At 47.1% G+C, this 26,213-nt stretch overlaps 1 protein-coding gene across 1 annotated transcript in view; it reads left to right on the forward strand.

The window, feature by feature from the left end:
* DNAH2 (dynein axonemal heavy chain 2) overlaps positions 1-26,213 on the forward strand; it is a 1,666,550-nt gene that overhangs the window by 1,107,746 nt on the left and 532,591 nt on the right. Inside the window, exon 53 of the mRNA XM_069218683.1 lies at positions 7,014-7,099. Coding sequence (XP_069074784.1) covers positions 7,014-7,099 — 86 coding nt within the window. The remainder of the gene's footprint in view (positions 1-7,013; positions 7,100-26,213) is intronic.

Below are 26,213 nucleotides of genomic sequence, written 5' to 3' on the forward strand. Positions count from 1 at the left end.
CTGCAAGATACTGTCTGAAGAGAATCTCTCTTGCCAGCATTTAGAGAAGCTGATGCATCCTGTCTGAAGCTGATGACAGTCGAGTACCAGAGAAGAGCTGCTACAGCACTACGTTTACCCTTCCCAGGGAACACTTTCTCCATGGCCCCTTTGATAACGACAGCCTGAGTTATCAACAAGGTATGCAGTGTGCTGCTTCCTCCCTAGAAACTCCAGTCCGCAAGTTTCTGTACTACATGCTCTCCGAGAGTAGCGCATAGAAGTAGATTTAGGGTATCTGATATAGACATCTAGACAATGATTCCTTATCTTAGAAGTTCCCCAGACATCAGCTGGATCTGGAAGATTTTCCTTCAGCAGTACCCCTGTGTGCAGTCAGGTGGCTTTGTACAGTTACACGCATCAGCTTCGTATGCGCCACAGTGATGTCATGGCCACCAAAGCGTGCAGGCGTCCACTCTTTTCTTTCCGCCGCAGTTAGCGCAGATTCGAGAAGGGCTAACCCTTTTTTTGATAGCATTCTTTCGATGTTTTCTCAAAGTCCTTTTGGTGTGTATCAAGGATGTATTCTAGAAAGACTGTTTTCAAACCGTGTGGCACCTGTCACTGCGCCATGCAGGTTACAGGCCCCCAAATCGTCTGTTTATCATGTCTCGAATGCGACCACAACTCCAAGTCATGCTGGGACTGCCGAGCCATGGCACCGAAGGCTAGAGGGAGTGTCCCTGAAACTATTAGCTGCCCAGCAGGCAAAACGACATCGCACAACTCCTCGGAAGTCGTGGTCGAGAGGAATCTTTTTGGACTCTTCCAGAAGTCCCAAGTCCTCCTCGTCCCGCTCAAAGTCATTAGGACATCTGGGAAGAAGCACAAGAAGCATAAAAAGTCAAAGTGGCCTTCAACTTCTCCTCATCCGTCGGCCAATGCAATGAGTAAGGAACACCAGTGTTCCAAGGATCCGGTGCCCATGTCGACTTTGCGCCTCCCGCACTGTTTCTGGGAGCCAAAGTGACCCCCGCTCAGGTGAAAGAGTTTACCGAGCCCATGTGACAAGTATTTGAGCAGACTGACCCCCTCCGACACACCATCGGGCACTGTGGGGACCACATCAGGTTCCACGCCGATGGTTTCAGCCTCTGCTTCAATCAGTGCCCATGGATCTGATCTCGGATCTGGACCCACGTTGGTCAGGCACCAACAGGACTCATACATCCTATGTTGCTGCCTGAGTGCTATTCTGAAGGGCTAGGCATGAGAGAAGAATGGGGGAGGGGTCACTAGACCCTTTAGAATACCAGTTAGAGACATCACTGGATTGGTGTGAGGAACTTGGAGAAGGCAGTGGACTGGATACTTCTCCAGATATTGGCTTGCTTTCTTCCCCTACTTTGGCTATAGCGCTGTGAGCATCTTTTGCAATGGTGGTGAAGGGGGAAGCAGAGGTCCTCAACATTGAACTTCCCTCTGTGGCAGTCAAGACTAACATCCATTCAGATAACTTTATTCGGCCAAAGGCCATAAAATTACACAATAGACAAAAACACAACCATTAATAAAAACATTTTGTACCTAGCTCAATACATTTGGACTAATATCTTGGCGGAAGTACTTCAGCCCAGAGCTTCTTCATCTGAACCCCTGTTCCCGTTTAGCAAAGCACTTAAAGATGTCCTACTGGGAACCTGGTCCAACCCCAGCACAGGGGCTCCTGTGAACGGTACAATTGCCCACCGTCATCGCTCTGCCCCATGAGACACAGTTTTTCTCACCCAACACCCCACCCATGAAATGTTGGTGGTCCCAGCTTCCACTTCTTATGGCCCACTCCGTGCTGCTCCCCCGGGCAGGAAATCCAAAAAGCTGGACACCTTAAGAAAGAAAATGTTTCCTTCCACCAGCCTAGCGCTGCAGTCGTTCAAAACTGCATGCTTTGGGCTGCTACTCCCACACATTGTGATATGCGTTTGCGCAAGGTCCAAGAGGAGGCCCGGCCATTCTCTTCCAAGCAGGTAAGAACGGGAGAGATGCAGCTAAGTTCACCAACAGCTGTGGCTTGGATACTACCGATTCGCTGGGCAAAGTGGTTTCATCAATGGTGATGCTTCATTGTCACTACTGGCTGAGAACATCTATCTTTTCAGGGGATGTCCAGGCAAACCTCATGGACATGCCCTTCGATGGGACACGTATCTTTGGAGAGAAGGCAATATCTTGGCTGGAGCGTTTTAAAGCCATGCAGGCTATGGCCAAGTCATTGGGCCTCTCAGTGACCCTCGTCTCCAGTCTGCCTTACACCCCTTTCGTGGCTATGGGAGGGGCATGCCACTGCGCATCCCTGTGCCAGCCACAATCTAGTGCGACCTCCCCAAGTTCTACGTGGTCGTGGGCTTGGTTCTTTCCCACCCGGTTTTAATAGTGCAGCAGGTGCAGTGGCACCGGTGCCACAAGTTGTCAGAACCCCTCTAACCAGATCATTGCTAAATTTTACTACTAAACAGGAACTCACAAGTGCAGTTACCTTGCAGGCACTAGGGCATGATTTTAGCGGTGCAGCAGGTGCAGTGGCACTGGCCCCAAAGTTGTCAGGACTCCTCTAAACACCAAATATTCATATATTGTACTACTAAACAGGCAGTCACAAGTGCAGTTACCTGGCAGGCACTAGGGACATGATTTTAGTGGTGCAGGTGCAGTGACAATGGGGTCAAAAGCTCTGGAAACCCCTCTAAACACCAAATATTGCTGTATTTTACTACTAAACAGGCAGTCAGAACTGCTGTTATCTTGCAGGCACTAGGGTCCTGATTTAAATGGTGCAGCTGGTACAGTAGCACCTGGCCCAAATGTTGTCAGAACTCCCCTAAACATCCAATATTGCTATATTTTACTACTAAACAGGCAGCCACAAGTGCAGTTACCTTGCGGGCATTAAGGTCATGATTTCAGTGGTGCAGCAGGTGCAGTGGCACTGTGCCCAGAAACTCTAGAAACCCCAACTAAACGCAAATTATTTCTAAATTTTACTTCTGAACAGGCTTTCACAAGTGCAGTAATCTTGCAGGCATTACTGTCATGATTAGAATAGTGTAGTGGCATTGGGGCCAAAAGTTGTCATAGCTCTTCCAAACACCAAATATTGCTATATTTTACTACCAGACAGGCAGTCACCATTGCAGTTGCCTTGCAGTTAAAAGGGGCATGATTTGAATGATGCAGCAGGTGCAGTGGCACTGTACTAACTTAACATGATTATACCCTTATACAATGAAATATTAAATAAGATACAAGTTACAAGTTTGGAACTATAGGATATTAATTCAGCATACATCACAACAAAAAACAACTATTAAAGATGTATCTAATTTAAAACAAAAATTATTATAACCTCCTTTTTCTATTATTTATAATCCAGTTAGTAAGATAAAAATGCTAAAGAAAAAACAAAGGTGAAACCTATTGGCTTTGCCAGTGCTTGTTTGGGATTGGTAGTAACCCAAAAGCCATGATTTCACTTCAACTATGTATTGAGTGGAGTTTTGCAGTACTTCAATAACCTGTCTACCACATTCAGTGCTGGTGCATTGAACTAAGTTCACTCAAGTCACCCATGGGTGGGAAAGCAGACCTTGTAGCACTGCGCCAGTCGTAGCTTACGCAACGATGGTGATGATGATAACTACTTTTATATGGATTTACAGGAACCCGTTGGATTGGACACTTCCTCAGATACTTAGTTTCGCCCCCACACCTCATCCTGTTACCACACTACACCCCACGCACTCCCCTGCCCTGACAACCTGAATCCCACCCTTCCAGACTATCAGCAGAGCATGCTTCTATTGCTGTGGTGTTATGCCATGGAGCTGATGTATTGGATTTACAGCTCCCTTCTATGGAAGCCAAAACAAATGTCCCTGAAGTTCAGGATGCAGCATGCCATCATAGGTTTGGGGTTACCACCCTTCCCCCACCTCAGTGACTGGCTGTTAAAAGCAGGCAGGCCACTGCCAGTCATGGACCACCTCCAGACTACAGCGAACCTCCTTACATCTCTGGGATTCACAGTCAACGTGCCAAAGTCACACCTGACTCCTTTGCATAGATTTCCTTTAATCTGAGAAATGCTGGCTATGGTGTGTTTTCAAGCCTTTCCTATGGATCAGTGAGTACAGGACATTCAGGCTATGATCCAGATGTTGCAGCCTCTGTTCCAGGTCATAGTGAAGGTGACTTTGACGCTTCTTTGCCTATTGGCTTCCAGCATCCTGCATGTCAACCATGCCAGATGGCACATTCATTCTCTGCAATGGGACCTAAAGTCTCAGTGGGTCCAGCACCAAGGCAACCTGTTAGATTTCATCCTGGTTTGAGTAGACTGCAAAAGATCTGCAGCAGTGGCTTTGTGACCTCAGTTGGACCAGTGATTGATCCCTCTCCCTACCTCACCCGGAGCAGATAATAGTGACAGTTGTTTTCCTGCTGGATTGGGGAGGCCATTTGGGGGAGGTGGAGATCATAGGACTCTGGTCTCTGGCAGAAAGCAGTGTCCACATAAACTTTTTGGAGTTGAGGGCCATTCACTTGGAAGTGAAAGCCTTGCTAGTGTCCATCAAAGGAAGGCTGGTTCAGATTCTCTGAAAACATCACCACCATGTGGTACTGTAACAAGCAGGAAGGGAGTGGTTATGGATCTTGTGCCAAGAGGCACTACTCCTCTGCAATTGGCTGGAGCATCTGACATTTCCCTGATTGTGCACCACCTGGTGGGATCGTTATACACCAAGGAAGACAATCTCAGCGACTCCTAGCTGAAAGTGGTAAAGGGAATCATCTAGCAATGGGGAGAACCCTAACTCAGTATCTTCACCACTGCCGAGAATGCGCAATATTAGCACTTTTGCATATTGGAGTTTCCCAGGAGGCTGTCTTTTGAGGACGTATTCACCTAGAGTGGAGCATGGGACTTCTGCATGCATTCTTGCATCTACTTTCCTGCCCTACGCTCTGAAAAACTCAGGAAAACCAGGCCCAAGTCATCCTAGTGGCTGCAGATTGAACTAGGAGAGTTTGGCACCCAGAATGTGTGGGCGTCAGCATCTATCCTCCTGTTAGGCTGCCGCTTTGGGAGGATATTCTGTTGCAGCAACAGCGTAGGATTCTGCACAGTGGCCAGTACAATCACACTTCCATACATGGAGATAGAGTGTGATAGTTGACTATTTTCAGTCTCCTCCCGAAGTAGTGGATATCACCCTGAGGCCAGGCGTCCTTCTACAAAGATGCTGGGACAATTTTGTGGCTTGGTGGAGCAGCCACAAGCCAGTCTCCTTGCAGACCAAATTGTCAGATGTCTTATTGTTCATTTAGTCTTTGTCCAACTAAACTCTTGCAGTGGACACGCTCAAAGGTTACCTGTTGGCTATTTCAGCCTTTTTTTTTACCCGATCAACCGTTCTTGTTCAAATCACCTGCTGTCATGCAATTTCTCTAAGGTTTGATCCTAATGTTTCCTCCTAAACCCTTAATTGTGTCCTCTCTTTCCTTATGTGCACCCCTCTTCAGTCATTACATAGCTGTCCTCTGCGAACTATGACCCTAAAAACAGTCTTTCTCATCACGATAACATCAGCCTATCACATGAGCGAACTTCTAGCTCTATTGGTTCAGCCACCATGCACCACCTTCTGTTCAGACACACTGGTGCTGCGGATTAGCGCTGCCTTTCTAACGAAGGTTGTGATTTCCTTTCATATCAGTCAGTCCATCACTATTCGATGTACCTTGCTGCACTTCACCTTTTGAAAGGGGAGGAGAATCTCCATCATTTGGACCGCTAAAGAGCGCTGAGGTTTACATTGAGCATACCAAAGACTATTATGTGGATGATCAACTCTTTGGGGTTCTCTGAAGCATAAAAGGTAGGTTTGTGTAGAAAAGGACTTTCTCCATCTGGATAGTGCTCTGTATTAGGAGCTGCTACATTTTGGTCAAGAAGCAGCCTACTGAAGGGTCAAGTGTCCATTCCACTAGGGCCAAGGCGGCTAGTGCTGTGTTGTCATTTGGAGTGCCTGTTATGGATATTTATCAGGCTGCAATGTGGGCCTCAGTGCATAGGTTAAAAAAGACTATTTCTTTTGAAACCAGGTACAATGAGAAAGGCATTTTGGTCCTAATGTCCTGTAGGACTTTGTGGTCTGAGTCATTCCCCCGACCCACCACCAGAGTAGGTACTGCTTTGGTATGTATTCTACAGGTGTGGAGACTATGATTAAAAGTTTCCAGCAGAATAAGTTTCTTACCTTATCTGATGCTATTTCTACTGGACACTCTTTGTAACTGCAGATTCCTCACCACCCTCCTGCCCTCATCTGTAGAATGGACACTTTCAAATCTAAAAAGATCCTAAATTGGAAATCTGCAGACTAGCATGAGCAATTGGCTTTTGGGCTCAGCATCCAGAGGCGCAGACAGTGTCCAGAAAGACACTGGAGTCAGTACGCTTGGGTGGGGCCTACATGCAGCTCCAATTGTCACTTCCGGGGCAGAGTAGGGTAGATGCGGAGCTGCACAACACCACTTACCAGAGCGCATGGGCGATGCTGAAAAACCCTCCTTATCCAGTCTGGCGCCTGGGGATATTCTGTATGTGAGGAATCTACAGTTAGGAATAGTACCCACCTTAAAGAGCATTACCGAAGGTAAGTTACTTTTAGACCTCATTCTAAGCCTAATGCACACATATGCTAAGGAAATATACTCTTACACACACGCCATTTTAATATATGTCATTGCCTATAATATAGATTAACATCATCAAAAACCTAGGAGCCAATAAAGCATGGACCCATCTCACACTAAGAGCCAGATGTAGCAAGCAGTTTTGCCCATTCTGTGTCTATGGGAAAATGTGTTCGTACATATGGCCCTAACTCATCTCACTGCAGCAGTAGGAGAATGTGGGGTGCAGGTCTTCTGTGTTCTCGTTTTATAGCTATGCTCTTCTTTTCACATAGGTGTTCCAGGGCATGCTGCGAGCAAATCGAGATTTCCATGACACCAAAGCTGCCGTAACACGACTCTGGATTCATGAATGCTTCAGGTAGTATCCCAACATTTCTAACTCTCTACCACAGACCCAGACACAAGGAGTTAGTTATAATGCATCTCTGATCAACTGCTATCATTCTAGCAGGGTGTAAAGTTATCTGCAAAATAGAAGATCTGTCAAAAACTTTTTGGACAGAGGTGTTATAATGTTCTTGTTGCCTGGTGACTGAAGATATATATTTGTAATACTTGAGAGTGTGCAGTTATCCTTGTTCATTCAGCATTGTTCCTTCCTATGTTCATGCAGGACGGGTACATGGAGGTAAGCAAACTCTGGGTTCACTGATCAGTTGTTGTTTTGGCCAACCATCTAAACCAAAGTCCAATCTTGAACTTCCATGGAAGTAATTATTAAATGTTAGATATTCTGAATGGGGCAGAGACCTCCTCCTTCATGCCTCCTCCACTGCTTCTGTTGAGGTCTCCGCTTGCTGATTTAGTGGTCTACTCCCTCTCGAGTACCAGCTTCACATCATGGGAGCTGAGCTGTTCTGCAGGGGAGGGTGTGTGTGTAGAAATGGACATGCTTCTCCATGCTGAGACTGTGTAAAGGTCCACCATAAGGACCATCTGGCATCAAGTCTGTGGTGCAAGCTTCCATATTCACAAGAGCAAACTGAGACTTGGTCCCTTGACCTGCACCCCACCTCTTGGAGCAAAATACTTGCAATTATTGCTTTCAGAAATAAAGACTGGCTCAAACTGATGGTGCTGCACCGGCATAGAAGTCTGAGGCTAGTGCAAAAGTCTGTAGAAAAGACAATTTTGTCGAAGGAGGGTCTTCTGCTCGCCTTTCCTGGACCTTTCATCCATATGTGTATGCAACCCTGTCTCTTTACAACTAGATGGATACATATGAGGTTTTCCATTACTGGTGGGAATTGTATGACCGCATCATACATTTGTGCTTCCAGAGGCTACTCAAACCACTTGCGTAGGTTCTAGGGAGGTAACAGTAGAAATGGTATGTGGAACTGTAAGACCTTGTACCTTGTAAATCCTATGGTGTCTGCTGTTTTGGTATGTCTTATCACCTACATGTAAGACAGGGGTTCTTGTCCCAAAGGGAGCAGATACAGCTCATTTAAGAACCAGATTACTGCTCCCCAAAGAGTAGATACACAGGTTTTGCGAGTCAGCTACTGCAGTTATTTGGCAATACAAATCACATTGCTTGAAAACAGTGGAAAGTAATCAGAAGGAAGAAGAATATGGAGAGAAAAAACAGCAGAAAATCAACGAGACCCATAAGGTACCTGAGCCCAGCCCCAGATAAAATGTAACTGCTATAAGTGCAGTAACGTGCAAGAAGTGCTTTAAGTGAGATGAACTGGGTGGGGTTCTATGAAAGCGCATTATCCAAAGAAGTGTAACTAAGAATCCTTTTAATGTGATATGTCCTGTGTAATTGAGGATGTGGCTCAAAATATGCAACCTAAAGTCCTTTGTTTCACACAGCATGACACCTAACCAGTATTCGGGTGCCTCGTTTTCTGTTATTGCATCCAGACTGATCACACGCCAGTAAATGTTTAAAAGAAGTCAGAGGTATTGACTTTGTCGGTGCTTGTTAGAAGTATTAAATAAATAGCAATTATTTTGTTGTAAATAATTTTATCGAAAATGTTTCAGTTTTGAAAATATGAGACCGCAGATTAAACATTACTTAGTTCTGTGGAAGGTATATGAGCCTTTAGAGTTTCTCAGTCACTCCCGTTCTCCCTTCAACACCTCTTTCCTCTGAAGTCTCTCGCTGTGCTAGGCACTTGCCATTTTTCTACCCAGATTTTTCTGAAATTCCTCATATGCACATCTCACGTCATTTCTTTCCTCTTCAGCACTTCCTTTCATCTCCTTCAATTCACCACCCCCTCTGACGCACAACTCAGCCACTACCTCACCTGAACGCCCCTCATTTTCATTTCCTTTGGCGCTGTCAGTATTTTAACAGTTTTGCTCTTCCTTCACACACCTTTTCATAGAATCTCAATCACAGCATGAACATATGTTACCTGCACTCTTCGCAGAGATGCCAAGCATTGAGTGTGCATGAAATCTGACTTCCTTTATGACGCATTGACAGCAACAGTTATAAAGTTGCACTGCCTTCAGCCTCAGCTCCAGATATTTAGAAATACTGCAGTCATGAACACCCTTCCTCAACCTGAACTCCCCCAGGCTACTATGGACGACGGAGTTAACAGTAGACACTACACAATAGTCAAATGTTAGCTGAAAAACACTGCAGAAACACAACAACTGGAAAACGCAAGTAGTCTTAGGGAATGCAAGATGAAGAGAAACATGGTAAATGCAATGGGAACTGCATTGTTGATTTGGAGTACCTGAAGTGGGACCTATATCTTGTGTTAACATTTTTGATGAGTGTTCCCTTCGAGCCACTTCATAATTGTTCCCTCAGTCTCCTTAGAATTAAGATAGCCTTCCTCGTGGCAATAACACCTTCTCGAACAGTCAGCAAGCTTAAGGCTTTATAATCCAAGCCTCCATACCTCTCCATCCATCCTGAAAAACTGCTTCTCTTCCAGGGGATCCTCATCAAAGTCATAAACATTGAATATTCCCACCCCCGTGCGGGGATCCCGGAGCATATACAAAAACACACATGTATAAGTATGAACTATATATGAAAAATATAGCATTTTTTTGTAGACAATTTTTTTACCAGATTCATGTATACATGTGTATAACAGCAATGCAGACTATGTTGATAAACAGGCTAAAATGCTTTATTTCTATGGAGTTTTTTTTTTTTTTTTTTTAACACTCTCCTTTATAATTACAAGAAAAAATTTCTAAAGCCCCATAGCAGGGCACAGAAAAAGAAGTACCAGCAACACATGTGAAAAAGGAGAAAAAACTACATCGAAAACAATAGAGCAATACAGGGTCTTAAAGGCACGGTGACAAATTTTGTGGTTCTACTGTATTAACCTGCATGCAGCCTATTGACTAACAATGCTCTTTTGTTTTCAATGTAGTTTTTTCTCTTTTTTCACATGTGTTGCTGGTACTTCTTTTTCTGTGCCCGGGTATGGGGCTTCAGAAAGTTTTTCTTGTAATTATAAAGGAGAGTGTTTAAAAAAAAAAAAAATCATAGAAATAAAGCATTTTAGCCTGTTTATTAACATAGTCTGCATTGCTGTTATACACTTGTATACATGAATCTGGTATGAAAATTGTCTACAAAAAAATGAAAAAATGCTATATTTTTCATATATATTTCATACTTATACATGTGTGTTTTTGTATATGCTCCGGGATTCCCGCACAGGCGGGAATATTCAATGTTTATGACTTTGATGAGGATACCCCTAGAAGAGAACTAGGATTTACAGGTAGGTAACTTATCCTTCTCTTCCAGGGGATCCTCATCAATAGTCATAAACATTGAATATTCCCGCCCTTGTGCGGGGACCCCGGAGCATATATATATGAAATACATACATATTATCATGTGTAAAACAGCAATGCAGGCTATAATGATAAATAGGCTAAAATGCTTTATTTCTATGCAAGTTTTTTTTTAATTTTTTTATTTTTATTATATAATCACAATAGATCATAAATATCTACCTAAGCCCCAAAAACTGGACTTAGGGAAGTAAACAGCAGTAAATAGCAGAGAAAAAAAGAAAAAAACCACATTGAAAAACAATGAAGCATTCTTAGCCAATAGGCTGCATGCAGGTTAACACAGGAGAACCATAAAAACTTTGGCACCGTGCCTTTAAGACCCTGAGCACCTCCAGTATCCCACCATGCCTCAGGGGTGAAGGGAAGGTGACAGTTGGTTCACAGTTAGGTCAGTTCTTTTTTCCGGCTTCTTCTGAGAGGATCCTGGAGCATTGAGCTCTCAGTTTTTCTGAGTTTTTCTTCAGAAAAATCCCTAAAAATAGTGTTTTTCCTGTTTACTCGACAGATAACGTCTTTTGTCTGAGTTTGGCAGTCTTTTCTGACAGAAAATGCCATATCTTTTTGTAAAATGTCCTTCTTGTGGGAAGAAGAAAGCCCAGTCAGACCCACACTCTCTGTGTATTGTCTGCCTGCCACAGAGTCACTGTCCTGACACCTGCAAGTATTGTCAGAAGATGTCAAGGAGGACTCTCAAAGACAGAGAGAAAATCAGGCTGCATGGGCTTCAGGAGAGGAAAAAGTCAACATCCTCTTCACTTCCCAGGCCTCCAACAGAAGGAATGGCCAGATCGACGTCGACAGGTAGGATTGTGCCTGTTTGTTCTCCATCGACGTCATCGTTGCCACCGTCTCACCGGCATAGATCGCCGTCGACGGTGTCCAGACCGACGTCGAGGGACAAAGCGTCGAAGCATGGACAGCACAGGGGTACATCTCCGTCGACGGCAGGCTGCCGTTCGGCGTCGAGCCATCTCCGGCGCTCCAGTTCGCCGTCGAGAACGTCTCGCCCCTTGGCGTCGAAGGACAAGACGTCAAAATCGCCACGACGGCATGAACATCCGCCGTCGACCACTCGCCACTCAACGTCGAGACACACGACGGCGAGTAGGTCCAGATCCCGCGATCGACGCTCGGCGTCGAGACATTCAACGTCAAGGCTTTCGACATCAAGACCTTCGACGTCGACAACAGCCGAGCCATCGCATCTTTCGACGTCGAGGATGCAATCGACGTCGGCACAACCTTCAGCTGTGTCACAGGCAGTAGAGCCAGCGGATAAAGCTCCCTCACCGGTGGTCTCTATACGGAGTGCATCATCCCATTCCAGAGCGGGCTCATCGGGGCATGTTTCTCCCATCACTCTATCATCTAGATGGTTAGAGAGCCTGAATAGACCGGCAGCATCCCCGGATTCCCAATACTCTAGGATGTATTCTCCTACTGCCTCATTACCTAGAACGCCATCGCCTACAGCTAGAGCAGGACGGGCTCGTTCTGCTCCTCGTCAGCCGACCACAAGACCTGCACACTCTGCTACAGCTTCTCGTAGCAGGTCTCGTTCCCGAAGGAGAACCAGGTCGCGAACACCACACAGAAGATCACCCTCTTGGTCTTCTTCAGGATCGTCTGTTGGGCGCTACTCCCCCACACTGACAGATTCTCCACCTGCTAGGATCTCACCGGTGGATGATATCACCACTTTTAATGAGGTTCTTTTAAGGGGAGCGCAGAAACTAAATATTGAGGTACCGGAGCCGGCCACCTCATCCTCAGTTATCTTTGAGACTCTACAACACAGATCAGTCTCGAGAAAACTGCTGCCACTAGTACCGGGTTTGCTGCAACCTACTATGGACACCTTTCTGACTCCAGCCACTCTCAAGTCTGCCCCGGCTAGGATTCAAAAGAAGTACAAAGCTCCGGAGCAAGATCCTTTATTCCTGCGGAAGGATCCGCCACCGGACTCTGTTATCTTAGCCGCAGCCAGAAAAACACACTCTGTGGCATCATCTTCCACAGTCCCCCCGGATAAGGAGAGCAGACACCTAGACTCCCTGGGGAGAAAGATGTGTGGTACGGCGGCATCTGCTATGAAGGTCTCCAGCGCCTCAGCACTTCTGGGCAGATATGACCGCTCTCTGTGGGACTCACTCCACAGATTTACAGAGAAGTTGCCCAGGGAAGATAGACAGGACTTCCAGGAAATCTTGCAGGAAGGGGGCCTAGTATCTAACCAGGTCATCAGCGCGGCGGCGGACGGGGCGGATTTGGCTGCGCATGGGTATGCGCACGGAATCTGCGCTAGGAGGTCTTCCTGGCTACGGCTCACTGGTCTGAAACAGGAAGCACAACAACGTATTTTAAACCTCCCATTCAGCGGGAATTCGTTGTTCGGTACCCACGCGGATGAAGAGATGGCCCGAATGAAAACAGAGGTGGACACTATGAGGGCAGTGGGCCTGGAACGTAAGAAAGACTTCAGGCGGAGGTACAGGCCGTACGACAGACGCCCATTCCAGCAGAGGGTTCAAACCCCTCACTGGTCTCAGAGGCCACAGCAACGACAGGGGCGTCCCCTGTTTCAGGCGCGTAGACCCACAAGAGACCGAGGGGCAAGTAGACCTCAACAGTCTACAGCAAAGACACCAACAAAGCAATGAAGCATTGCTTCCCTCAGCACTGTGCACCACTCCGGTGGGGGGAAGTATTACGCATCATCTTCACGAGTGGCACTCCATCACAAAAGACAAATGGGTGCTCAATATTGTCGAACATGGCTATTCTCTTCTTTTCAAAAAACCTCCTCCACACTTGCCACCAGCAAGATGTTTTCCTTCTCATCTCAGCCTGCTACGCAAGGAAGTTCTTGCACTCCTACAAAAGAAAGCTGTAGAAAAGGTTCCACCGGCACAAAGAGGAAAAGGGGTGTACTCCCGTTACTTTCTGGTGGCGAAAAAGGGTCAACAGGGCATCTTCAGGCCAATTCTGGACTTACGGCTCCTGAACAAGTACATAAGAAAACAGAAGTTCAGGATGCTAGCCCTTCACCAGATTGTTCCGCAACTGCATCAGGGAGACTGGATGTGCTCCATCGACCTACAGGATGCATATTTTCACATCCCAATAGCATCCAAACATCGGAAATTCTTACGTTTCCAAATAGCGTCACAGCACTACCAATTCAGAGCCCTACCATTCGGCCTGAAGTCTGCACCCCGAGTCTTTTCAAAATGTGTAGCAGTGGTAGCGGCACATCTTCGAAGACAAAAAATATTTGTCTACCCCTACCTGGACGACTGGTTATTGAAGGCTTCCTCTCCGGATCAGGCGAGAAAACATCGAGACATTGTACTAAGAACTTTCGAGTCTCTAGGTCTTCAAATCAACCACAACAAGTCAACCTTGATTCCAACACAAAACCTCCACTACCTGGGAGCTATACTAAACACAGAGCTCCAAAGAGTGTATCCTTCGGAGGAACGACTTTTATCGATCCACAGGAAGTGTCAACAACTATTAAAAGCCGATGCACCTACTGCTCGTCAGGTGACATCGCTTCTGGGCTCCATGGCTTCATGCATCTTCATTGTCCCGAACGCCAGGCTACACATGAGGCCCCTTCAGGAGGCATTAGAGAACAACTGGAGCCAAAAGACTGGTCGCTGGGACGACAGAGTACGACTACCAGCAGCGGCTTTTCAATCACTACAATGGTGGATGCACAGACCTCACCTGTCGATAGGTTCTCCGTTTCACCAGACAATTCCAGCCGACACTCTGGTAACGGATGCGTCTCTTCAGGGTTGGGGTGCTCATCTGGGTCCCTTCCAAGCTCAGGGTCTGTGGTCCGACAAGGAAAAGAACTATCACATAAATCTACTGGAGCTCAGAGCGGTCCATCTGGCTCTCAAATCTTTCTCTCCATTGGTTCAGGGGAAATCTCTCCTAATTCAGACAGACAATACAACCACAATGTATTATCTGAACAAACAGGGGGGAACAAGATCACTACCTCTATCTCGAGAGTCCCAAACGATATGGCATTGGCTCCTGGCCAGGGGAATGTCTATCACAGCAGTACACCTGCCAGGTCAGCAAAACGTAGAGGCAGATTTCCTGAGCAGACATCTAGAAGACGCGCACGACTGGGTCCTACACGACGAAGTCGCCGAGGACATCTTCGGTCAATGGGGTCGACCCCAGTTGGATCTCTTTGCAGACGAAGTAAACAAAAAATGCCCAGACTTCACATCCAGGTTCTGCTGTCCGGGATCTCAAGGGAATGCCCTGTTGATCAACTGGTCAGGGATATTTCTCTACGCCTTTCCACCGATTCCCCTCATACCGGCAGTAATCAACAAACTTTACAACTCCAGAACCAGAATGATTCTGATAGCGCCACAATGGCCCCGCCAATTCTGGTACACGGATCTACTCAACTTATCGGAAAAACCTCACAGGAGGTTGCCGTGCAGACCGGATCTCCTGAGCAGAATGGAAGGCAGAATCCTACATCCCAACCTTCCCTCTCTGAGCTTGACAGCATGGCTCCTGAATTCCTGCAGTATGGGCACCTAGGGCTCTCACAGGAGTGCATGAACATCTTGAAAGAGTCAAAACGACCTTCCACGCGGCGTTCTTACGCTTTTAAGTGGAAGAGATTTTACATCTGGTGCTCTCAACAAGGTATAAACCCCATACGAGCTCAGGAGGATGTCATACTGTCCTATTTGCTTCATCTGGCGAAGTCTGGTCTGCAGGTATCATCTATTAAGGTACATTTGTCGGCAATTACAGCTTATCGTAAGTCGCCTTCTCAGGAATCCTTCTTTACGATACCTGTAGTCAAGGATTTCTTAGAAGGCTTGAAAAAGGTTTTTCCTCCCATTCGGAGACCTTCTCCTCCATGGGAACTGAATGTAGTCCTGTCAAAGCTTATGGGCCCTCCCTTTGAACCTATCCACCAGGCCTCTTTACAGCACCTTACGTGGAAGACGGCTTTTTTGGTGGCCATTACTTCAGCGAGGAGGGTCAGCGAAATTCAGGCTCTGTCTTGCAGAGAACCGTACACGGTTTTTCACGATAATAGAGTGGTTCTGCGAACTCACCCATCTTTCCTTCCGAAGGTGGTGTCAGAATTCCATATCAATCAGACTATATCTTTACCGACTTTCTTTCCCAATCCGGAGACTCCGGCTGAGAAAGCATTGCATTCTTTAGACTTGAAAAAAGTGCTGAAATTCTATTTGGACAAAACAAAACCGATTAGACATTCTAACCATTTGTTTCTGAATTATGGTCATTTAAGAACAGGAGAGGCAGCGTCCAAACGAACGATATCAAGATGGATTGTGTCTTGTATTGTTAACACTTACCAGCTGGCTAATAAACAATTACTGGCTAGGCCAAAAGCGCATTCCACAAGGGGAAAAGCGGCTACTGCTGCCCTCCTTAACAATGTACCAATTTCCGAGATTTGTAAGGCTGCTACATGGAAGTCTGTGCATACCTTTACTAAGCATTACTGTTTAGACTCGGATGCAAGAGCGGATGCCCAGGTGGGGCAGGCCTCTCTTAGAAATCTATTTGCATGAATATGTATTCTTTCCTGCACTTCTTTCAGACAGTCCGCAGAGTCTAGGGATGGGCTTGCTAATCTATTCAATGTTTATGACTATTGATGAGGATCCCCTGGAAGAGAAGGATAAGTTACTTACCTGTAAATCCTAGTTCTCTTCCAGGGGTATCCTCATCAAAGTCATAAACAACCCACCCTCCTCCCCGGACTCAAGTCTCCTAGAAGTGCAGGACAGATTATCTTTCTGATCAGTTACACAGATTGTCACCGTAAAAAAGTACTGACCTAACTGTGAACCAACTGTCACCTTCCCTTCACCCCTGAGGCATGGTGGGATACTGGAGGTGCTCAGGGTCTTAAAGGCACGGTGCCAAAGTTTTTATGGTTCTCCTGTGTTAACCTGCATGCAGCCTATTGGCTAAGAATGCTTCATTGTTTTTCAATGTGTTTTTTTTCTATTTTTCTCTGCTATTTACTGCTGTTTACTTCCCTAAGTCCAGTTTTTGGGGCTTAGGTAGATATTTATGATCTATTGTGATTTTATAATAAAAAAAAAATAAAAAAAAAAAAAACTTGCATAGAAATAAAGCATTTTAGCCTATTTATGATTATAGCCTGCATTGCTGTTTTACACATGATAATATGTATGTATTTTATATATATATGCTCCGGGGTCCCCGCACAAGGGCGGGAATATTCAATGTTTATGACTTTGATGAGGATACCCCTGGAAGAGAACTAGGATTTACAGGTAAGTAACTTATCCTTCTCTTCCAGGGGATCCTCATCAATAGTCATAAACATTGAATATTCCCGCCCTTGTGCGGGGACCCCGGAGCATATATAAAATACACACGTATAAAGTATGAAATATGCACGAAAAATATATATCGCATTTTTAGTAGACACATTTTCATAATAAACTCATATATACATGTATAAAAAAGTAATGCAGACTATAATCATAAACAGGCTAAAATGCTTTATTTCTATGGAGTTTTTTTTTGTTTTTTTAAGTCCTTTTCAAAATTACAATAAGAGAAAAAAATATTTACCAAAGCCCCACAACTGGGCCTAGGGAAATAAGCAGTAGTAATCATCAGAGAAAAAAGAGAAAAAACTACATTGAAAAACAATGGAGCATTCTTAGCCAGTAGGCTGCATGCAGGTTAACACAGGAGAACCATAAAAATTCTGGCACCGTGCCTTTAAGACCCTGAGCACCTCCAGTATCCCACCATGCCTCAGGGGTGAAGGAGAGGTGACAGTTGGTTCACAGTTAGGTCAGTTCTTTTTTCCGGCTTCTTCTGAGAGGATCCTGGAGCATAGAGCTCTCAGTTTTTCTGAGTTTTTCTCAGAAAAATACTTCAGAACAGTGTTTTTTCCACCTTTACTCGACATCTAACATCTTTGTCTGAGTCTGGAAGTTTTTTCCTGACTGAAAAATGCCTTCCCTTTTTGTGAAGTGCCCTTCCTGTGGGAAGAAGAAGGCCCAGTCAGATCCACACACTCTCTGCATTGTGTGCTTGCCTCAGAGTCACTGCCCTGACACTTGCAAACACTGCAAGAACATGTCTAAAAGAACTCTAAAGGACAGGGAGAAGATCAGGCTTCATGGGCTTCATGAGAGGCAGAAAACATCATCCTCTTCGCTTCCCAGGCTGCCAACAAGCCATTCTCAGGAGAGACAGGCTAGATCGACGTCAGCAGGTAGGAAGATACCTGTTTGTTCCCCGTCGACGTCGTCGCTGCCACCATCTCACCGTCATAGATCGCCGTCGACGGCGACCCGACCGATGTCGAAGGATACGGCGTCGAGAGAACATGGCCACCGCAGGGGCATATCTCCGTCGACGGCAACCCACCGATTGACGTCGAGCCATCACCGGCGTGCCCATTCGCCGCCGAAGGCCTCGCACCCCTCGACGTCAAGGAAGGCGACGTCGAAATCGCCTCAGCAGCGAGAACAAGGACATCCGCCGTCAGCGGCCCACCGCTCGACGGCGAGGCACATGACGGCGAGCAGGTCGCGGTCCAGGGATCGCCGGTCAACGTCGAGGCACTCAACGTCGAGGCAGGAACAACCGGCGGCGCTCCCTTCGACGTCGTTACAGCTGTCGATGTCGACACAGGTTTTACCTGCCTTGCAGGGAGCAGAGCATCGGCTTCCGCCGGCAGATAAGACCACTCCATCTCCAGTGGTCTCCATGAGAAGTGGTTCATCTCAGTCGAGAGCTGCATCGTCTGGGCATGTCTCGCCCATCAATTTGTCACTGAGGTGGTTGGAGAGCCTTAATAGACCGACGGCCTCCCCGGACTCGCAGTATTCGAGGATGTACTCTCCTACTGCCTCTCTCCCGAGAACACCATCACCGACAGCGCGGGCAGGACGGGCTCGTTCTGCTTCTCACCAGTCGACCACGAGGCCTGGGCGCTCTGCTACAGCATCTCGAAGCAGGTCACGCTCCCAGAGACAATCTAGGTCACGGGCACGACACAGAAGGTCGCCCTCTTGGTCATCGTCAGGATCATCCGTCAGGCAATACTCCCCCACTTTAACGGATTCTCCACCAGCTAGGGTTTCCCCGGTGGACGACATCACTACCTTTAATGAGGTGCTTATCAGAGGAGCACAAAAGCTAAACATAGAGGTTCCAGAACCGTCAACCTCCTCATCCGTCATTTTTGAAACTCTGCAGCATAGGACGGTTTCGAAAAAGCTGCTGCCGCTAGTGCCTGGTAAGTTGCAACCAACCATGGACACCTTTTTAGCGCCAGCCACCCTCAAATCAGCTCCGGCTAGGATCTTGAAGAAATATAAAGCGCCTGAACAAGATCCTTTATTTCTCAGGATGGATCCGCTGCCGGACTCAGTCATATTGGCCGCAGCCCGAAACACAGTAGCATCATCCTCCACGGTTCCACCTGACAAGGAGAGCAGACATCTAGACTCTCTGGGGAGGAAAATGTGTGGCACGGCGGCTTCTATGATGAAGGTCTCCAGCGCTTCTGCACTCCTAGGCAGATATGACCGTTCACTTTGGGACTCTCTGAACAGGTTCGCAGACAAATTGCCTATGGAGGACAGGCAGGACTTCCAGGAGATCCTTCAAGAGGGATGTCTGGTCTCCAACCAGGTCATCAGCGCAGCGGCAGATGGGGCAGACTTAGCTGCACATGGATACGCACATGGGGTTTGTGCAAGAAGGTCTTCCTGGTTGAGACTGACAGGATTAAAGCAGGAAGCACAACAGCGTATCTTAAATCTTCCGTTCAACGGGAACTCGCTGTTTGGTACCCATATGGATGAAGAGATGGCGCGCATGAACTCAGAAGTGGATACCATGAGGGCAGTAGGCCTGGAGAGGAAAAAGGACTTCAGGCGAAGGTATAGGCCTTACGACAGGTGCCCTTTTCAGCAGAGGGTTCAAACCCCTCATTGGTCCCAGAGGCCACAGCAGAGGCAAGGACGCCCACTTTTTCAGTCTCGCAAGGCCACGAGGGACCGAGGGTCAAGTAGACCACAGTAGTCCACACCCAAAGCGCCAGCCAAACAATGAGAACTCGCTTCCCTTAACATTGTGCACCACTCCAGTGGGGGGAAGTATCACAGACTTTATTCACGAGTGGCGTTGTATAACAAAAGACATATGGGTGCTCAACATTGTCGAGAATGGGTACTCTCTTCTTTTCCGACAACCTCCACCGCACTTGCCACCAACCAAATGCAATCCGTCTCACGTCAGCCTATTGCGCAAAGAAGCTCACGCCCTTTTACGAAAGAAAGCAATAGAAAAAGTTCCAGTTGCGCACAGAGGGAAGGGGGTATACTCCCGTTATTTTCTGGTAGCGAAAAAAGGCTACTGAACAAGTACATAAAAAAGCAAAAGTTCAGGATGCTGGCCCTTCACCAGATTTTCCCTCAGCTACATCAGGGGGACTGGATGTGCTCCATCGACCTGCAGGATGCATATTTTCACATCCCGATCGTTCCCAAGCATCGGAAATTCCTGCGCTTCCGGATAGCCTCACAGCACTATCAGTTCAAGGTGCTACCATTCGGCCTGAAATCTGCCCCTCGCGTTTTCTCAAAATGCGTAGCAGTGGTAGCGGCACATCTACGGAAGCAAAAAATCTTCATTTACCCATACCTAGATGACCGGCTACTGAAAGCCTCCTCTCCGGAACAGGCGAGAAGCCATCAGGACATTGTGCTCAAGGTTTTCAGGTCTCTAGGTCTACAAGTCAACTACCAAAAGTCCACCTTGATTCCAACGCAAAATCTCCACTACATGGGAGCAATACTAGATACAGAGCTCAAAAGAGTGTATCCTTCGGAAGAACGACTATTATCAATAAAGAAAAAGTGTCAAGACCTGTTGAAGTCCGACGCACCTACGGCCCGTCAGGTGACATCTCTACTGGGTTCCATGGCCTCATGCAATTTCATTGTCCCGAATGCCAGGCTGCATATGAGGCCTCTCCAAGAGGGGCTGGAAAACAACTGGAACCAGAGCACAGGCCGCTGGGAGGACAGAGTGCGGCTGCCGATAGGAGCACGACAGTCGTTGCAATGGTGGATGCACAGACCTCACCTGTCAGTAGGAGCTCCGTTTCACCAGGTAATTCCATCCTACACTCTGGTAACGGATGCGTCTCTTCAGGGATGGGGGGGCTCATCTAGGTCCCCTTCGAGCTCAGGGCCTGTGGTCCGACAACGAAAGGGAGTACCACATCAACCTGCTGGAGCTCAGAGCGGTCCATCTGCCTCTCAAGTCTTTTGCTCCATCGATTCAGGGGAAATCTCTCCTAATACAAACGGACAATACGACCACAATGTATTATTTGAACAGACAAGGGGGAACGAGATCCCTACCCCTGTCTCGGGAGTCTCAAACAATCTGGCATTGGCTCCTGGCGAGAGGAATGCCGCTTACAGCGGTTCACCTACCAGGTCAACAAAACGTGGAGGCAGATTTCCTGAGCAGACACCTCGAGGATGCCCACGATTGGGTCCTACACGACAAAGTCGTCAAAGACATCTTCGTTCAATGGGGTCGGCCTCAATTGGATCTCTTCGCAGACGAGGTAAACAGGAAATGCCCAGACTTCGCGTCCAGGTTCTACTGTCCGGGATCTCGAGGGAATGCCCTGTTGATCGACTGGTCAGGGATATTTCTCTACGCTTTTCCACCAATCCCCCTCATACCGACGGTGATCAACAAACTTTACAGATCCAACACCAGAATGATTCTCATAGCTCCGCAATGGCCTCGTCAGTTCTGGTACACAGATCTCCTCAACCTATCGGAACAACCTCACAGGAGGCTGCCGTGCAGACCGGATCTCCTTTGCAGGCTGGAGGGCAGGATACTTCACCCCAACCTACCCTCTCTGAGCTTGACAGCATGGCTCCCGAATTCCTGCAGTATGGGCACCTAGGGCTCTCGCAGGAGTGCATGAACATCTTGAAGGAGTCCAGGCGACCTTCCACGCGGCGTTCTTACGCATTCAAATGGAAGTGGTTCTACATATGGTGCCGTCTGCAAGGTCAGAATCCTATACTGGCTCTGGAGGAGGTCATACTGTCTTACCTACTCCATTCGGCAAAATCCGGTCTGCAGGTATCTTCTATAAAGGTACATTTATCTGCCATTACAGCCTATCGTAAGTCACCTTCTCAGGAATCCTTTTTTACAAGACCAGTAGTCAAGGATTTCTTAGAAGGTTTGAAAATGTTTTTCCACCCATTCGGAAACCCTCCCCTCCATGGGAGCTGAACATAGTGCTATCAATACTTATGGGCCCTCCTTTCGAACCTATACACAAAGCCTCTTTGCAGCACCTTACTTGGAAGACGGCTTTTTTGGTAGCCATTACTTCCGCAAGGAGGGTCAGTGAGATTCAGACTTTGTCCTCCAAAGAACCGTACACAGTCTTCCACGAGAATAGAGTGGTTCTACGAACTCACTCATCATTCCTACCGAAGGTGGTGTCAGAATTTCACATCAATCAGACTAATTCTCTACCAACTTTTTTCCCCAATCCGGAGACTCCGGCGGAGAAAGCTTTGCACTCCCTAGATTTGAAAAGAGTGCTAAAATTTTATTTGGATAAAACCAAGCTAATTAGACATTCCAACCACTTGTTTATAAATTATGGTCATTTGAGAACAGGGGAGGCAGCATCAAAACGAACAATATCTAGATGGATAGTTTCTTGTATTGTTAATGCATACCAGTTGGCTAACAAACAACTACTTGCTAGACCTAAGGCGCATTCCACAAGATGAAAGACGGCCACTGCTGCCCTCCTTAATAATGTTCCAATCTCTGAAATTTGTAAGGCTGCTACATGGAAGTCTGTACATACATTTACTATAGCCTTAAAACCCGCCATAGCGGGCTCTACCGGCTATTAAAGGCCCGCTCCCCGCGTTAAATGCCCGAGCCGAAGGCGAGGGCATTTAACAAGGGAGAGGGACTTTAATAGCCGGTAGAGCCCGCTACGGCGGGTTCTAAGGCTATTAGAACATTCTGCCACTCAGGGCAGAATGTTCTATTAAAGAAAAAAATGTTCACAGAGCCCGAGGGGATTAAAATCCCCTCGGGCACCGTGAGGCTTTGTTCACAGCTGTTGCTGTGAACAAAGCGAACATTGGAATGTTGGCGCTGCGGGCTTTTACCGGCCAGAAAAGCCCGCAGCACTCCATTGTTTTCAATGGAGCTTCCAGCATTCCAATGTTCTAATAGACATTACTGTTTGGACTCAGATGCAAGAGCAGACGCCCAAGTTGGGCAAGCTTCTCTGAGAAATTTGTTTGCATGATACATATCTATTCCTGCACTTCTATTGGACAGTCCGCAGAGTCAGGGGATGGGCTTGCTAATCTATTCAATGTTTATGACTATTGATGAGGATCCCCTGAAAGAGAAGGATAAGTTACTTAACTGTAAATCCTAGTTCTCTTCCAGGGGTATCCTCATCAAAGTCATAAACAACCCACCCTCCTCCCCGGACGCACGTCTCCTAGAAGTGCAGGACAGACTATCTTTCGAATCGGCTACACAGCTTGTCACCGTAAAAAAGTTCTCTCGTAGGGGATTTCCATGTATAGTCATAAGCACTGAATAGTTCCGCGCGCCTGCGGGGACCCCGGAGCACTGATGTGAAGTATATTCTTAAGTGCAACTACCAGCCCTTTGAAAAAAAGGTCTGTCAAAAAACACTTAAGAATAACAATGTGCAGCCTATGTGAACAGCTACACAGGCCAAATTGTTAAAAGAAAACAGTTGTAGTGTAAATTCACGTTTAAACATCTATTTATTCTATAAATGTAATAACAAATACATTCTCATATTCTATTTACACCTCTCATGAGAATAAAGCAATGCAGGGCAGTGTAGCCCATAGGCTGCCATTATACAGAATGAAAATAGAGCTGTGCCTTTAAGAAAGTAAAGTCTTCCTGTTTCCCATCATGCACAGCAAAAGGCAGCTGCCTCAGTTCTTTTTTCCGGCTCCTTTCTGACAGGACCCTGAAGCATTGAGCTCTACCTCACAAAGCCTTTTTGTGACAGAAATTCATTAAAAATCTTTTGAATTTCAATTTCACTCGACGTTTTTAACATTGAGTGATCATTTCCTACTTTTTTCTGTTAAATTCTGACAGAATTTTTAGGTTTTTCTAGTTCAGAAATGCCTTCACTTTTTGACAAATGCCCTTCTTGTGGCAGAAAAAAGGCTAAAACAGATCCACATCGGGTCTGTATAATTTGCCTTCCATCCAGACACAAACCGGAGTCGTGTAACATCTGTAAAACTTTCTCCAGAAGAACTCTTCGTGATAGGGAGAAAATCCGACTTCAGGCGAAAGAGGACAGAAGAAAAAGTGGTCATTCTACCACAGAGCGAGGAGAAGGTCAGTCTTCTACCAGGGCTCGCCCTGTTTCCTCTATAACTCTGACCAGACCTGCTCAAAAACGGCACAGGTCTCCGACGACGTCGAGGGCGTCGAGACAGGGAACGGCGCCAACATGCTCGCCGTCGAGGAGTGGTTCACCGGCGAGGAAGAGACATCGTTCGCCGTCGAGACGGCGTGGACACTCGCCGTCGAGATCTGGGTCGCCGTCGACACTGCGAGGACGATCCACGTCGAGGAGATCTGAGTCCGGCTCGCCGTCGACACAACGAGAGCGATCGACGTCGAGGGAGAGTGCTCGGCATCGGAGACGTTCGCCGTCACCACAGCGACGTCGAGGGTCGTCGTCGAGAGGTTCTCAATGGCGAGAGGAATCGACGTCGAGAGGCACTCGCCGTCACCGCACTTCGAGGAGTGTGTCGACGTCGAGGAGACAATCAAAGAGGCCTAGAAGGGTTTATACCACGTCAGAATCCTCGGCCTCACTCATCCTGCTTCCAGCGTCTCCACAACTCTCTCCTCCACAGTCGCCGTTGCCGCAGACACCGGTAACACCTACGGCTCCTCTTCCGGCTCCTCCTTCAGAGTCTGTTTTGAGGACTCCAACCCGATCTGTAAGACGTTCTGGACATTCCTCTAGACGTTCATCTTCCTCTCAGCACCATCGTCATGAATCACGGCAGAGATCTCAGCATTCACATCACAGACATTCCTCTTCGTCTACACACGACTACTCTCCAACCCTATCGGACTCACCGTCCCCGAGAGTGTCCCCCATAGATGATGTGAATACATTCCAGGAGATCTTAGTACGAGGGGCGACCAAACTGAATATCCCGCTGGCGGTACCAGCCCCATCGACGTCAGTAATCTTCGAGACCTTACATCACAGGACATCTTCCAGACCTTTGCTTCCACTGGTTCCAGGTCTTATTGAACCGGCAATGGATGTTCTTCCTACACCGGCCGCAACGAAGTCTGCTCCTTCCAGACTTATTAAGAAATATCGTCCACCAGAACAAGATCCTCTATTCTTGAGGTCGGACCCAGTACCGGATTCGGTGGTCATAGTAGCGGCGAAGAAATTACATTCAACATCACCGTCTTCCTCTTCACCTCCAGATAAAGAGAGCAGAAAGATCGATGCTGCAGGACGAAAAGTATGTTCTACTGCAGCCATCACGATGAAAGCAGCCAGTGCTACTGCTTTATTAGGGAGATATGATCGGGCCCTCTGGGACTCTATACTGCAGTTTGTGGAACATCTTCCTAAGGACAAAAGGGAAGATTTCCTGGAGGTCGTGGGCGAGGGAGCCATGGTTTCTAACCATGTAATAAGTGCTGCAGCTGATTCTTCGGTACTATCCGCACATAACTATGCTCACGGAATAGCGCTCAGAAGACATGCATGGTTGAGACTTACATCTCTCAAACCAGAAGCACAGCAGAGAATACAAAATTTACCTTTCTCAGGCTCCACCTTGTTCGGTTCTCATGCCGATGACGAGATGGCCAGAATGAAGGCTGAGCTAGATACCCTGAAAGCGGTAGGCATGGAACGACCGAAAGAACAACAAAAGGTATTCCGTCCATATCAGCGAAGACTTTTCACCCACCGGTATCAGTCACCACACTGGATGTCTTCACGCCCCCAGCAGCAGCAACAACAGCAGCATCAAAGGGGCTTCTCCACACAGCGAAGGTCGACAAGGGGTCGTTCAACACCTCAAACTCAGACAACTCAACAGGCTTCTGCGTCTAAGCCCTGAATCTTCGCTTCCCCCTCCTCCGTTATCCACTCCGGTAGGGGGAAGTATCTCAAATCATCTGGACGAGTGGCTACATATCACATCAGACGCCTGGGTATTGAATATTGTGAGACATGGTTACGCTCTCAGATTCACCAGTCCTCCACCATCTGTTCCACCCAAAACAGCCAGCCACCACCTCGAAGTTCTTCAGTTAGAAGTCACTATCCTATTGCAAAAAAAAGCCATAGAACCCGTCCCGATCAGCCAGCAAGGGAAGGGGATTTATTCGAGGTATTTCCTGGTACCGAAAAAAGACAAGCAAGAGTTTCGTCCCATTTTAGATCTAAGGACAGCAAACAAGTGGATTCGCAAAGAGAAATTCAGGATGCTATCCTTGCACCAAATTTACCCACATCT

This window comes from Pleurodeles waltl, chromosome 12 (genome assembly GCF_031143425.1).
Source record: "Pleurodeles waltl isolate 20211129_DDA chromosome 12, aPleWal1.hap1.20221129, whole genome shotgun sequence".
In the NCBI taxonomy this organism is placed as follows: Eukaryota; Metazoa; Chordata; class Amphibia; order Caudata; family Salamandridae; genus Pleurodeles; species Pleurodeles waltl.